Source organism: Drosophila virilis, chromosome X, assembly GCF_030788295.1.
Source record: "Drosophila virilis strain 15010-1051.87 chromosome X, Dvir_AGI_RSII-ME, whole genome shotgun sequence".
In the NCBI taxonomy this organism is placed as follows: Eukaryota; Metazoa; Arthropoda; class Insecta; order Diptera; family Drosophilidae; genus Drosophila; species Drosophila virilis.
Window position 1 is genome coordinate 3,661,116 of NC_091543.1, and position 13,410 is coordinate 3,674,525.

General features: G+C 44.9%; 5 protein-coding genes across 8 annotated transcripts; 2 read left to right on the forward strand and 3 right to left on the reverse strand.

Annotated features, from left to right (window-relative positions):
* Nucleotides 1-280: 280 nt before the first annotated feature.
* On the reverse strand, nt 281-1,429 carry LOC6634641 (protein KTI12 homolog). Its single transcript, XM_002058004.4, has 3 exons — nt 1,086-1,429; nt 681-1,027; nt 281-615 (listed from the first exon to the last, which is right to left on the reverse strand). Exons 1-3 carry the CDS (start codon nt 1,348-1,350, stop codon nt 328-330), a joined length of 900 nt encoding a protein of 299 aa, XP_002058040.1. The 5' UTR covers nt 1,351-1,429; the 3' UTR covers nt 281-327.
* Nucleotides 1,430-1,903: 474 nt separating this feature from the next.
* On the forward strand, nt 1,904-3,995 carry LOC6634640 (protein SMG9). The gene is made up of 2 exons (XM_002058003.4): nt 1,904-2,093; nt 2,158-3,995. Exons 1-2 carry the CDS (start codon nt 2,055-2,057, stop codon nt 3,547-3,549), a joined length of 1,431 nt encoding a protein of 476 aa, XP_002058039.1. The 5' UTR covers nt 1,904-2,054; the 3' UTR covers nt 3,550-3,995.
* LOC6634639 (carnosine N-methyltransferase) lies at nt 3,607-8,096 on the reverse strand. Of its 2 annotated transcripts, none has more exons than XM_015169579.3 (5): nt 7,877-8,096; nt 7,351-7,594; nt 5,599-5,795; nt 5,136-5,534; nt 3,607-5,068 (listed from the first exon to the last, which is right to left on the reverse strand). In XM_015169579.3, exons 1-5 carry the CDS (start codon nt 8,014-8,016, stop codon nt 4,678-4,680), a joined length of 1,371 nt encoding a protein of 456 aa, XP_015025065.1. In that variant the 5' UTR covers nt 8,017-8,096; the 3' UTR covers nt 3,607-4,677. The 2 variants fall into 2 exon arrangements, with proteins under 2 accessions (XP_015025065.1, XP_002058038.1); XM_002058002.4 differs by having other exon boundaries at nt 5,599-5,717; nt 7,877-8,095.
* Nucleotides 8,097-8,308: 212 nt separating this feature from the next.
* On the reverse strand, nt 8,309-11,695 carry BTBD9 (BTB (POZ) domain containing 9). 3 transcript variants are annotated; one of them, XM_002058001.4, is made up of 5 exons: nt 11,422-11,695; nt 10,594-11,217; nt 9,893-10,531; nt 9,385-9,831; nt 8,309-9,329 (listed from the first exon to the last, which is right to left on the reverse strand). In XM_002058001.4, exons 2-5 carry the CDS (start codon nt 11,185-11,187, stop codon nt 8,859-8,861), a joined length of 2,151 nt encoding a protein of 716 aa, XP_002058037.1. In that variant the 5' UTR covers nt 11,188-11,217; nt 11,422-11,695; the 3' UTR covers nt 8,309-8,858. The 3 variants fall into 3 exon arrangements, with proteins under 3 accessions (XP_002058037.1, XP_015025064.1, XP_032296401.1); XM_015169578.3 differs by having other exon boundaries at nt 11,418-11,695; XM_032440510.2 differs by lacking the exon at nt 11,422-11,695 and having other exon boundaries at nt 10,594-11,298.
* A 255-nt stretch (nt 11,696-11,950) lies between these two features.
* eIF3g1 (eukaryotic translation initiation factor 3 subunit g1) lies at nt 11,951-13,212 on the forward strand. The gene is made up of 2 exons (XM_002058000.4): nt 11,951-12,092; nt 12,164-13,212. The coding sequence occupies exon 2, from the start codon at nt 12,164-12,166 to the stop codon at nt 12,971-12,973; it is 810 nt and encodes a 269-aa protein (XP_002058036.1). The 5' UTR covers nt 11,951-12,092; the 3' UTR covers nt 12,974-13,212.
* The last annotated feature ends 198 nt before the right edge of the window (nt 13,213-13,410 follow it).

Genomic DNA, 13,410 nt, shown 5'->3' on the forward strand with positions numbered 1-13,410 from the left:
AGACTGCTGTTAAACTCAAATTGGTCATGCAAATAACATTTCTCTGTAAGGCTTCAACTGATCAGCATTTTTAATTTATTAATATGTTACTGTCGAACTAAGTTTTAAAGATGTGTAACAATTGAATAAGCTTAAGTGCCATGTAGTTTGTTTATTTAGCTTTTATAAATCGGCAAACTTATATGCCCAAGAGGTGCTCTGACCGTTAACTGCTAACATCTTATTACTCAAAATGGCACTGTTAGACCATCAAAAAACTAGAAAAAATAACAGCGCGCGATTTGAAAAGATATTCTTTAATTCTTTAAATAACCTTGCTCAATTGCACTAACAACCTGTCGTGTTGGCATTGATGAACTGCACAAATAATTGCGGCACCTGCTCCAGCGGCGCCGGCGTCGTCTGGCTGGCCCGGCAAGTGCTCGTTATGAACTTTTGCCTCAAGCGATTCAGCTGCATGGGATTCATGGATGTGGCTACCTTGACCTTTGTGGTGCTGCCCTTGATGCGCAGCTGTCCGTAGGCGCCAATTTTGGCAGCGCCCAATATCTCCTTAATGATATCCTGCATGATAACGTCCAGCTCAAAGAGGTAATTCGTAGCACCCAAAGGCGGCTGCAAGCGAACGAAAACGTGAGACAAATCGAAGCGAATATCGTTTTTGCGGCACATGTGCTCACGTTCTGTGTGCTCTGGTTGGGCGGCAAGGGTTGTGTCTCAAACAGCGACTTATAGATGCCCTCCAAATCGATGCTGTCCTCGGGCAGTGCCACATACAAGGGGCTGTCCCAGCGGCTATTACTGTGCGGCTCCTCGTAGCGCATGCACAACGCATCGAAAATCTCGCGGGTGTAGGGCACATTTGAGTTGTTTAGCGGCTGTTCGCTGGATGCTGCTGGATCCAATCGATCCGGCTCGCTGCGTTGCATATTGAATGCCCAGGCCTGCTCCTGCGGTATACAGGTGAACACCGTGCACTGTGTGGTCCGCGCCGCCTTTGTCATGCAGAAGAGCTCGTAGCGAAAGCCTGCGCAAGTCGATTTATGATCGAGTAGTTATAAAGTGATATTAAGACTTGAACCTACCTTTGATATAGTTGCCCGCATCGAGTATGATCACATCCTGCTTGTTCAGTTGCCTGGACGCCTCCGACTTGAGATCGCTGCGCACAACCTTCTCCTTTTGCGAGTCGCCAAAGAAGGCGTTCTTCTCGAACAGCGCCTTGGGCACGGCCACATTTTCGCTTATTAGATGCACCTTTTTGCCCCTAGCCACAAAGTACTCCTGCAGCTGATGGGCTCGTGTTGATTTGCCGCTTGCCGGCAGGCCAGAAATAACAATAATTGGCATTGTTAACGGATTATTCGTATTGCATTTTATTTTGTAAAAGTGCTCGAGCGTGTTCTGGCCAGTGTTGTGTAATGCTCATACGATGAATACTCAGTTAACATCGTTAGAGCGCGTTTATTATTTGATTAAATATCGATATTTTTATCCTACACTCATTTTGTTTTGTATTTAACGTGTTTTTGTTCGCAACAGAATCTAATTGTTAGCCATGAATTGGTTATTATATAAAGTCGAGTCTGTATTATTCAATCTATTTCTCTTAAGTCAAAAGATATTATAATAAAACTTTGTATAGATGGCATTTTCACTGCAGAAACAATGAGTCAAAAATTAAGTTGTTCTATACGAAAAATGTTTGGCATTTGCCTGAAAAGCAAAGTAAATACCAGTATTATATATCTCTAAAGAAGGTATTTTATTGTCATTAGCCCGAAAATCCTTTTTCTTAGTTGTGCATGTAGTACACTATATAAATAAGTATTTTAAAAATTATTCCAAGCGACGATTAACTATCGATTATTTTAATCGTTCATCAAATAGATTTTCAGTGCTGCTAAATTCTGCGCAAAAGCAGACTTAAAACAATTGCCGCCATCTGGCAACACGCACAATTCACAACCAGCTTCAGCTGGTAACCAAAATTCCATTGCTGCACTGCATCCAACATTTGTTACACTGTTTGCTGCGTTGTGTCTGGCCTGGGCATGGCAGAGAACCGTCGACGTTTTCGCAATAAAAAGCGGGTGAGTGCCCGATGTGATTTCGTTTTAATTGTTGACGGCAAATGCTTAACCAGCTGTTGTTTAGGATGATGGACGTCCGGGTCCGTCGCCGACAACGCCGGTGACAATTGCCAGGCGCGAAGAGTCACGCACGCCCGTCGTTCAGCCAAAGATATTGCTGAAAAAGGAGGCCGAATCGAATGCCGGCAGTGGCAGCAGCGGCAGCAACAATGAGCTTCCCACATCCATTAAAACCATTATCATCAATCGCAGCGATGCGCGCCACAGCCACAGCGAACGTAACGCCTTCCCGGGCGCCAGCACCATGAACAACACATCCAACGTATGCGCTGCGCTCTCCAGCTCAAGTTGTGGCAAGGAGAAGACAAATGGAACTGGCACTGGAACCACGAGCAGCAGCAGCAGCAGCACCGTCACGCTGGCGGGCCAGCAGGAGTCGCTGGCGCCGCCGCGCATGACAAGGCCGACGCCGCTGCTGGTCGCGAACGGCGTGTTCAATGCGAATGCACGCAAACTCTTCCACAAGAGCAACACAGACTTTGCGGTAATCGGCGTGCTGGGCGCACAGAGCGTGGGCAAATCCACGCTGCTCAATCTGTTGGCAACGGAGCGCTCCAGCGACTATGACTACTATCAGCATCTGTTTGGGCCGGAGGCGGACGAGTGCACGTTTGCGACCAGGCCACGCGCCAAGTCGCAGCAGGCGCCGAACAGTAGTTCCTCCGGCTGCGCTGCCGCCTCCAAGCAGGTGCTGCGACCGCGCACCGAAACGTTGCAGTTCTTTATAACCCGGGAGCGTTATGTGCTGCTGGATACGGCGCCGATGCTGAGCGGCAGCACGGCCAAGGAGGCGGACTATTTGGATCTGCAAACGTTGTCCACCATGATGCAGCTGCTCAGCGTCTGTCATGTGCTGCTGCTGGCCCTGGATGAGATCAGTTTGGAGCAGCTGCGTCTGCTGCACGCCGCACTGCGTCTACGTCCGCGCACACCCTGCAAGGGCTATGTACGTGACTATCTGCCGCAGTTGTTGTTTGTCCGGACGCGCGCCAAGCGTCAGGATTACGAGCCTGCCAGCCGTGAGCGTCTGGACAGGCAGTTGGAGCTGCTGTTCGAGGGCACCGGCCTGCCCATCTATCGAGGACGCGGCGAGGCGCGCACCCTCAACAGCATGCTGCTGCCGGAATTCTATGGCAATGCGGCTGTCGCCCATCATGCTGGCGCCGCGGAGCTGGTGCGTCAGTTCCGGGAGCGTGTCTTCGGCATGGTGCGCGTCTCCATGTGCCAGAGCAACGATTTCAGCGAGACGCTCTGGTTCGAGCTGCTCGCGGAGACGTCACGCAAATGCGCCGCAAGCAGCCAGAACTTTGAGCAGATCTATGCGGAGATCAAGCTGCGGCATCTCGAGCTGCGCCCCAAATGGCGACCCGAGTCCAACTGGCGCAACGAGTCCTGAGACATGCCCCAGCATGCATTCGAGCAGGATAGCTATATAGACTTATAAACATAGACATAGACATATTATATTGTGTATATACTATACTTTATATATGTTAAGGCCTTAGCACTATTATTGGATGATGGGTGTACGGACGGGACGGGCGGACTCTATTGTGCGGCCTTTACAGGGTATCAAGAGAAAGAAGGCATTATATATTCCGGATGGGACGTCTTTCACTTGCAACTTTGCATAGATACTTTCCAATACAGATGTCTGATTCGACCAGATCGTTTATATATATATATATAATATATTGTGGCAAAAACCCTTTTCTATATATCTTGATAAAAAATTTGGGGGGTTACGAACCTACTTCTCCATTACAAGCATAACTAGGGGGGGTGGTTAATTTTGTAAGCTGGGGAATGGGAATTTACAATAAAGCTTAATATGCTTGCAAATTTTTGGTATCATTATCGACTATGATTCTCGTAAAATGCTGGGAAAAAAACGTCTAGGAATCGATATTTATCGTTTAGTGAATATCGAATTAAAGGAAATATTTTGTAATCGATTTGATGATGTCGCTGAAAATCGATAAATATCGGCAGTTCGATAAACACAGTTATCGATAAATGTTCGGCTCTTTTAAACTCAGACATTAGTTGAATAACAAATCGATATTTATCGATATTGAAGAAAGAGAGCAAGATTTGAAGAAAATAGAGCTTGTGGACTTTGGTAACAATAATTATGAATTTGAGAGCTGGGCTTACTTTTCTAGCTTGAGACTGTACGGAGGCAAATGCAGCTGGTCGATAGGGAAACAGCTTGTCATTCTGTTCGAGAATATATATATGATATAAATTTACTCTATATATGGTATATATCTACTATATATAAGGAGCTAAGAGATACTTCCTGGATAGAACAAAGCTATTGGATAACAGATAACAGTTGACAGGGTCTACATTTTGGTCCTGCATTTGAAATTCGTTTGTTTTATTTAACTACTTTGTGTCGTCGTATATCTCTAGATATATATATATATATACATATATATATTTGTGCTAGCAGGAGCGGTGGGTGGGTGGGGGGTCTGGTGTTGTTTTATGGTCAAGATGTGTGTGTGTGTGTGCGATATCACGTTTGCTTTGCCTCAGTCTCAAAATCGAGATCATTTTCGTTGCTTTGGTTCACAATTAAGTCTGGCGGCTCGTTGTTTGGACGCTGATCCTCCTCCTCCCGCTGCTGCTGCCGCTGATGCTGCCTCTGTTTTTGCTGTTCGTAGTTGTTGGGCGGCTTGCGGCATACCCAGAAGAGGCTCTGGTATTCGCTTTGCTTCATCGATAGCGGATTCTGTGCATATTTGGTGCGTATGCCGCTCCGTGAGCTCAATATATCGAAACCAACGCTCTCCATAATTATGATCAGATCCTCGTACGTTGGCTCGATGCTGTTCTGGCCATTGATGTCGCTATAGTGATACAGCAGCGGTCCGAGATTCACCCAAATGCCGCCAGGCACTAGAATTCTGCAAAGCAAAACGACACAAATTACAACAGAGCACAACATGGCGCAACTGCATCCGCCAGACTCACTTGTAAATTGTGCGTATAAAATCAATAACATTGTTGGCACAATCGATAAAGAAGCATGTGGCGACACAGTTGTAGGCGTCCGGCGTTTTATAGACCTCAAGGAAATCACCAGCGGCCATCTCGATGTTGCCCTTGGGCGGATTCCTAACCGGACAGACATCGGGAAAACGCACCGAGGCAATCTGATCGGCGCGTCGCATATTATTAACATACTGATGCACCCACGGATAGAGCACATGCTTGTTCTCATAGTCGCACAAATTGAGCACGAAATTCGAGGCGATCAGCATAAAGTAGGAGAACTCGTTGCCCTCGCAGGCATAACCGCGACAGGCCAGCTCGTAGGTGAGCCTGCCCAGGCCAGCGCCAGGCACCAGTATCTTAATCTCATTCAGTGCGCTGCAAACGATCAATTGTTCAGTTTTACATTTATATATATATAGATACATCAGTTGATACTCACTAATCGCTTGGCTTGTAATACTCCTCGATGCTGTCGATGATGGGCTTGTAGGACTGTTCGCGCTCCACGGCGCATTCGGCGCTCCAGTCCCGTGCGATCAGTTTCAGTGTGGACTGAGCCTTTAAAATTTTTAGAGGTTCAACATCATCAGCAATAACATCATCATCATCATCATGAGCATCAACAAGATAATTAGTCTAAGATAGAGATTTGTTCTTTACAGTTTTTCAAAGCAAACCAATTACAAAACGAAGTCTTCTAATGAAACATGCCAATCGATTCGCAGTGAAAGCTACAGTGGACAAAAAAGAACCGACTGCCTAGCTAACGATCTATATAGCATATACATATATACAACTTTCTAGCATATACACACATCTATCAAATATTTTTTGATATTTCTACATGTATTTACCTTATGTGATGGAGCTGCACGCTAAGACGGGGTTTCGGGAGATTCCACTCGAATGTGTGGAAAAATAGCGAAAAAACGTTTGATTGAAACTTTTTTATTTACCATCCGATCGGATCATTTGCTTTGTATACATGAAAACATGCATGCACGCTTACATGCATGCATGCTTACATGTATGCATGCTTACATGTATGCATGCTTACATGTATGCATGCTTACATGTATGCATACATACATATGTACATACATACATGTGCACATACATGCATATGTATATACATACATACATGTGTACATACATACATGTGTACATACATACATGTGTACATACATATGCACATACATATATACATACATATGTACATACATATATACATACATATGTACATACGTACATGCATATGTACAAACATATATATGTACATAAATACATACACACAAATATACATACATACATACACACATATATACATACATATGTACACACAAACATACATACACATGTACAAACATACAAATCTACACACATACATTTGTACAAAATAAAGCCAAAAAAATAGCCAAAAATAAGCCACAAAAAAGCTACTACACGATTCGCTTAGCGTGAAAAACTCCAGAGACTACTTGAATTCTTGAGAATCGAGGAGGAGAGCACTTGGTAAAAATTTCTTTTTATTTAAATTTGCAGCACAGCGACAAATTAGCTAGGTGTGCGTTTGGCTTTAGAAAACAAAGATGCATGCACACATATACACATATATGTACATACATAAATGCACACACTGACATACACACACACATACACACATACATACATACATACATACAATATGTAGTTGACTGACTTGATAAGATGAATCGAACAGGAGTCAGATAATTTAACTTAAATCTCTACAGCTACATAATTCAGGATTGGCATGCACAACAGTTATCTTAGATGATCAAATACCTATATATTAGCTATATACGCTGTACTCAGAGAAAGTTATGCTACACCAAAAGCCTCATATACAAAGGTGAGGTTGGGAATCGATATTTAGCAAATATTCTTGAAAATAAAAATATAAGCTGCTTAATAATAAAACAAAATGTGAACAGATAGATGGATGGGATATTGAAGAATATATATATATATATATATATATATATATGCATATGGGAATCGATATATTCCCTTACGAGCAAAAGTTAGGTTAGGTATGCTTTGGCGAACGGTATCTTAACCCTAGCACTGCTTTAACGTTTCTCTATTTTTGTCCACTGAGCGTAATTAAATGGAAAATGTAACAGGAAATATACTGGTATGAGAAATGGCTGTAGTGGCTGTTCCCACTCACTTGATCCATGTCGCCGTGTCGCACATGGTCGGGCGCCTCCTCCAGTTCGATGTCCGCGTCGCCATCGCCAGTTGGATAGAGGACACGATCGCGCAAAATCTCTCGGATCACAGACTGATTGCCGTCAATGCAGCTGCGCACGTTGTCCAAATGCTTGCGGTATTTGGAGAGCAGACGCTGATCTTCCATGGACAAACTGTTAAGGTAATCCTCCGTTTTGTTAACCCTTAGGTAGGCATAACGTCTGTTTGGAGCAAAATAAACGATTAGAGCAAGTGTCCTACATATACATGCATACAAACACGCATACATACACCCACACACCCACACAGACACACAGGCACACATGTGCACATGTTAAGCCGCTTAAATTGATTTTCGTTATCAGCTGTTGAACATGCACATGCACGCATACACACATGTGCACGCATATGTGCATATATGTGTGTTAGTGTGTGCTGCGGGTAGTAATTTGCATCAGCGCGTTTGGCTTAAATACCGTTTGTTTACAATTCCATGCACCCACCTGTAGTACTGAAAGGCATTCTGCACTTTCTGTATGTGCCGGCGCTCCTCTTCATCCTCTTTGGCGGTAAATGCTGGCGCCTGATCTCCATGCATTTTGGGATGCATAGGAAATGGCAACGATGGCACCATATCACTCATGTTCACAAAAATGTTAAATGTACTACCTAATAGACGCCTAAAAACCTAATAAATTTTTAACTCAATTAATCGATACTGCACGTACAATTATCGGCAGCCAGTGTTACATAGTTTTCGAACAAATATCGTTTTGTTATATCGCAATAAAGTTATCGATATACGACACTGCGCATCGAACAATCGGCAGCTTCTTTAAATCGTAGTAATTGTAATTAAATTAAATGCTTATACATGAACTTTTAGATTAACGAAAAAACTGAGCTGACCAGCTTTAATTGAATGAGAGTAACCGTTAGTCATGCATATTATTTATTTATTAAGTGCATAACACGTACGTAACAAAATGTTTTGCAATAAACAATTAAAGCTTACACAGAATAAACAATTTTCAACCATTTTGGATTAAACGCAACGGCTCAGGCGTGTCAACACAATAGCATCAACGAAAGAGTTTAGTATAATATATATATATATATAAGCATTTGTACAAGCAATTGTTAAGTGTCATTGGGTTCAGATGATGCCATTTGTTGAGACGCATTGGCTGGACATGTGTATGTGTGTGTGTGTGTGTATGTACATACTTGTAGTATAATTTAGTGTAATTAAAGTTAATACTTAGAATTAAATTGTATCGCTGCTGGGCATATGTGTGTGTAAAAAACAATTGTACAGTGTTCGCTTGTACAAATTTAAGTAAATAACAGCGCATTTGACCACAGGAGTATTTCGAGTTGCGACATATATAAAAATAAAACATAGACCGCGTTCAAAATGTCTAAATTGCGTAGGGGGCGGGGGGCAAGTTGGAGGGTGAGTACAAATCTCTCACACACACACATTCAGCCATCAGCCGGCGGCGGCTGCTCAGCCTCAACGGCCAGCTCTACGAGCGGCCTTTCAGCCTCGCGTTCATGTGGCACCTCCTCCGGCGGAGACTGTGGCCTTGGTTGCTGTTGCTGCTGCTGCTGCTTGTCTGGCAATGGCACCGGGGAACGCTTGGGCGATGATGCTGTTGACGAGGGTGAGCCAGCTGCCGATGCAGACGGATTTGCGTGCGGCTCACGAGGCAAGTCCGTCTCATTGGAGACATTCGCTGCGGCAGCTGTGGAGTTGAGTGGCCAGCGCAAGCCGGCGGCGGCTGGGAATACGACCTGCGACAAGGAAAGTGCAGCAGCGGCGCGCGATGTCGATGCAATCTCATCCTCCAGCTCCAGCGATTGTTCACGCTCACGCTCCTTTTTCTGCTCGGCTATCTTCTTGAGATAGTTCTCGTCCTGTGTGGGGCACTCCAGATGAACGCAGTGAAATATCTATGGAATAGCCTAATCAGTATTGTATCGAAGCTTTGATGACTTTCGGACCTACCTCGTTTGCCGTATTGCGTGTGCCCACAATGCGTATAAAGACAATGGGACGCGGTGTAAAATGGAAATTCTGCCAGGAACGCGCCTTCTCATTGCGCTTATCGACAACGATTTGCCAATTCTTGCGATTTGTCGAAGTCTCGATATAGAAGCTGTAAGTGCGATCATCGCAGTCCCACAGAAGCAGACGCATTGAGCCCACATAATAGGGCTGACCCAGACGCACAACAATCTCGCCGCTGCCCAGCTGATGGCACGTATAGCCCGAATCCCAATCGTAGCGTGAAAAATCGCCATTGATGAGTGCATTGCGTGTCCGACTGACGCCGTCGGTGACAATGGCGCTCATCTCAATGGTGGCCACATTCGCAACGGGCGCAACAAATCCGTCTATGATTTTGGGTGAATTCGATGTGTGCATGGCCTCCAGGCCAACCACATGAAAAACCTAAAAGGCAAAGTTATAAATTAAATAAATCCTTTCAAGAGCTTAGACAACGGCAACTCACCCGATTGACCGTGTTCTGTGTGCCCACGAGCCGTATATAGCGCACGGGACGCGCCTCAAAGTATAAAAACTGCCAAGAACGGCAATGGTATTCACTGTAATCAATCACACGCTCCCATTGCTGCTGATTGCCGGAGACCTCAACGAAATACGAGTAGGCGCGACTGTCGCGATCCCAGAGCAGCATTCGTATATGATTGACCATGCACATGGTGCCCAATTCAACAACAATGCCGGCATCATTGCTGTCCGTGATGCAGTGACGCGTATAGCCATGCTCCATATCGTATGAGGTGACATCGCCGTCTAGCAAAGCCGAACGACATTCACCCTGAATGCAACGCGATAGATATTTGGCTGTGGCCACATTCTCCTCGGGCCAGAGTGCGGCACGATAGGGCAGAGTCTTTGATGTGCTTCGCTCATCGATGGCGTCCAGTATTTTGTCCGGTTCCAATATGCCGGACGGGCGCACCACTTGCAGCAAATGCTCGAGATTCATGAGCGGCAGACGCACATAGGAGACAACGGTTTTGATATCAATATCGGGATTATAACGGCTCCATTTCCAGACGGCCAGAAAGATTTGCACCTCCGGCGCAAAGAAGCAGTCGCGGCGCAGCACCTCCTTCAGCGATTCCTACAAATGGAAAATCAATCAATCAATTACGAATTCTTGCGACGCTCCCAGAACAGACTCACCTTTGAAAGCATTTTGAAGGAATCGTGCTGCAGCAAGTCGGCGGCATTGCGATCCATAAACATGTGACAGACCTGGGTCAGCTCCTCGAGATTATAGAGGCGTGCAGCATCCAGTATCATGCAGACATTGTTCAATGCCAGATACTGACGCAAGTATTTGGATATGGCCATTTCCAGATCCCCGAAGCCATACTGATTGGCCATGCCCAGCACACCGATGACAGCGTCCTCGTCCAGTGTGGCCAGCGATAGGGTGCCCGAGTATATGTAGCGTAACAGCACCTTGAACGGATCTAGCGGCACCTCCAGTGAGATTTCACGTTGTGTTGCCTCCGACATGCCGCCATAGAGCAGGGCACGAAAGTATTCGCTGCGTGCCGCCAAAATGGCGCGATGTGCCGGCAAACGTTGCTCCTCGACAATAAATTCAACATCTGCATAGCGTTCGTTCATGCAGAGACGAGCAATGTCCGCGGAGAAGCGATCGCCCAGATCAATCTCATCCGTCGCATCTGTGTGATTTTTGCCGTTGGCCAGCGTTGCCAGACCGCCGCTACGTCCGCCCTGCATCTTGTGGTGTCCCTGACTGCTCATTGTTGTATAACTTAATCAATTTTGCGCTGTCTGTATAAATATATATTTGTTGAAGCTTCTTAAATTTTTTTTTTTGTTTTTTTTTTATTTTTTTTCCTTTTTTTTGGGGAGGGGTTTTTTTTTTTTGAAACAGAAAAAAACAAAAAAAAAAACAACTAACAAACACGGAGAATTTATAGAAACTGAATTAATACGTTTCTAGCGAAATGGTAACTGGACGCCTGTCATACCTACTTTGATTATTGTTTACGCAAAGGCTTGCTATGTCCGCCTATAAATTTATTCCATTTTTCTCGTGTGTGTATTTGTTTAATATTTGTGTGTTTTTGTGTGTGTACCCGTTGGGCACAGTGAATTATTTGGCCATCCGCGTAGTTTTTGGCGCTGGAATTTCTTTGAGGTAGTCGTTCAGCTGGCAATTAAGTAAGTACGTATATGTATTGTATTTCGGCTATTTTCTTTTCTTTTGTTATTGTTGTGTTAATGTACTAATGTTTTCTACTCGCAAGAATTAATAAGATAGAGATGGGTGTAGGCATATTGATAAGGTATCGACTTACAACAATCGCGATGTTCGGAATTAAATTGCACGATATATTGTCCGAAGCTACCGGCAATATCGATAACATGCAATAGCATAATTAATTGCCATTATACACTACAAATTATAGTGATTTACAGATATTATGAATGAAGTTGACAATGAATATCCAACTCAATATGAAGCTATGGCTTTGAGCATTTCTTTGGTGCGCCCCTTGTCGATATCGATGCAGTGCGATAAGTGCCTATCGACAATCAACTCGCATCCCTAACTGACTCTTTTCGTGGTGCGGACGCAATCTGCAAACTCGTGGCGAATTTTTGTATTACATTTTCGTTGTCCATTTGCATAGCAAAACAAGGTAAATGAACGTAAACGATGCACCCTGACAGCAGCAAATACATATTCACATTTTACGTGCATGAATTACAGATGCCGGGCGTTGAAACAATCAAATCAAGTTGGGCCGATGAGGTGGAGCTGGACTACGGCGGCCTGCCACCAACAACGGAGACCATTGAGAATGGCCACAAATATGTGACCGAATACAAATACAACAAGGATGATAAGAAAACAAAAGTGGTGCGCACTTACAAAATATCCAAGCAGGTGGTGCCAAAAACTGTTGCCAAGCGCCGCACCTGGACCAAATTTGGTGATTCGAAGAACGATAAGCCCGGCCCCAATTCGCAGACCACAATGGTGTCCGAAGAGATCATAATGCAGTTCCTCAACTCTAAGGAGGATGAGAAGGCAAACGATCCGTTGCTGGATCCCTCCAAGAACATTGCCAAGTGCCGTATTTGCAACGGTGAGCATTGGTCGGTCAATTGTCCCTACAAAGGTACCGCCATGGATACGAATCTTATGGAGAAGAAGGCCGCTGCCGCTGCCTCTGCGGCCGTCGATGCACCCAAATCCGGCAAATATGTGCCGCCATTCCTCAAGGACAGCCAAAAGGGCGGCATGGGTATGCGTGGACGGGACGATACGGCCGCCATACGCATCTCCAATCTGTCGGAGTCGATGACCGAGGCCGATCTGGAAGAGCTGGTAAAGAAGATTGGCCCACAGAGCAAGATGTACCTGGCGCGCGACAAGAACACCGGCCTCTGCAAGGGTTTCGCCTACGTACACTTCAAGCAGCGCAAGGATGCGGCGGCGGCCATAGAAATACTGAACGGACATGGCTACGATCACTTGATCCTCAGTGTTGAATGGTCCAAGCCTCAGAACAATTAGAAAACGGCGACGTGTGTGGAGTCCTGTGGGTGTGTATGCAGTGTGTGGCATGGCGTCGATGCCTAAAGAGGGGATATTGAAGTTGATGTTGAAGAATATGTAAAATCCTTTTATTTTTTTTTTAATGCCCGAAGCATACCGCATGTGTTACCAATAAACAGTACACTGTGTCTAAGCTATAAGTTTGCTAAATAACAAAAACGAAATAAAAAACAATACGCTCTGACGGCGCCCAACAATTGTGCTTGCTTGTGTGCAGGTCGTTTATTTACGCGCTTAAATCATAAAGAGCTATGAAATGTGACGTCACGAATGTGCTGACGCTCTCACAGCGTTGCCAGCGTGGGCCAGAGAAGCTGTGCAACATTAGCGACACTCCAACATTTGCTCTCCTGCAAACAATGTTCTCAAGCTGTGTGATTATTTCTTCACTTTGT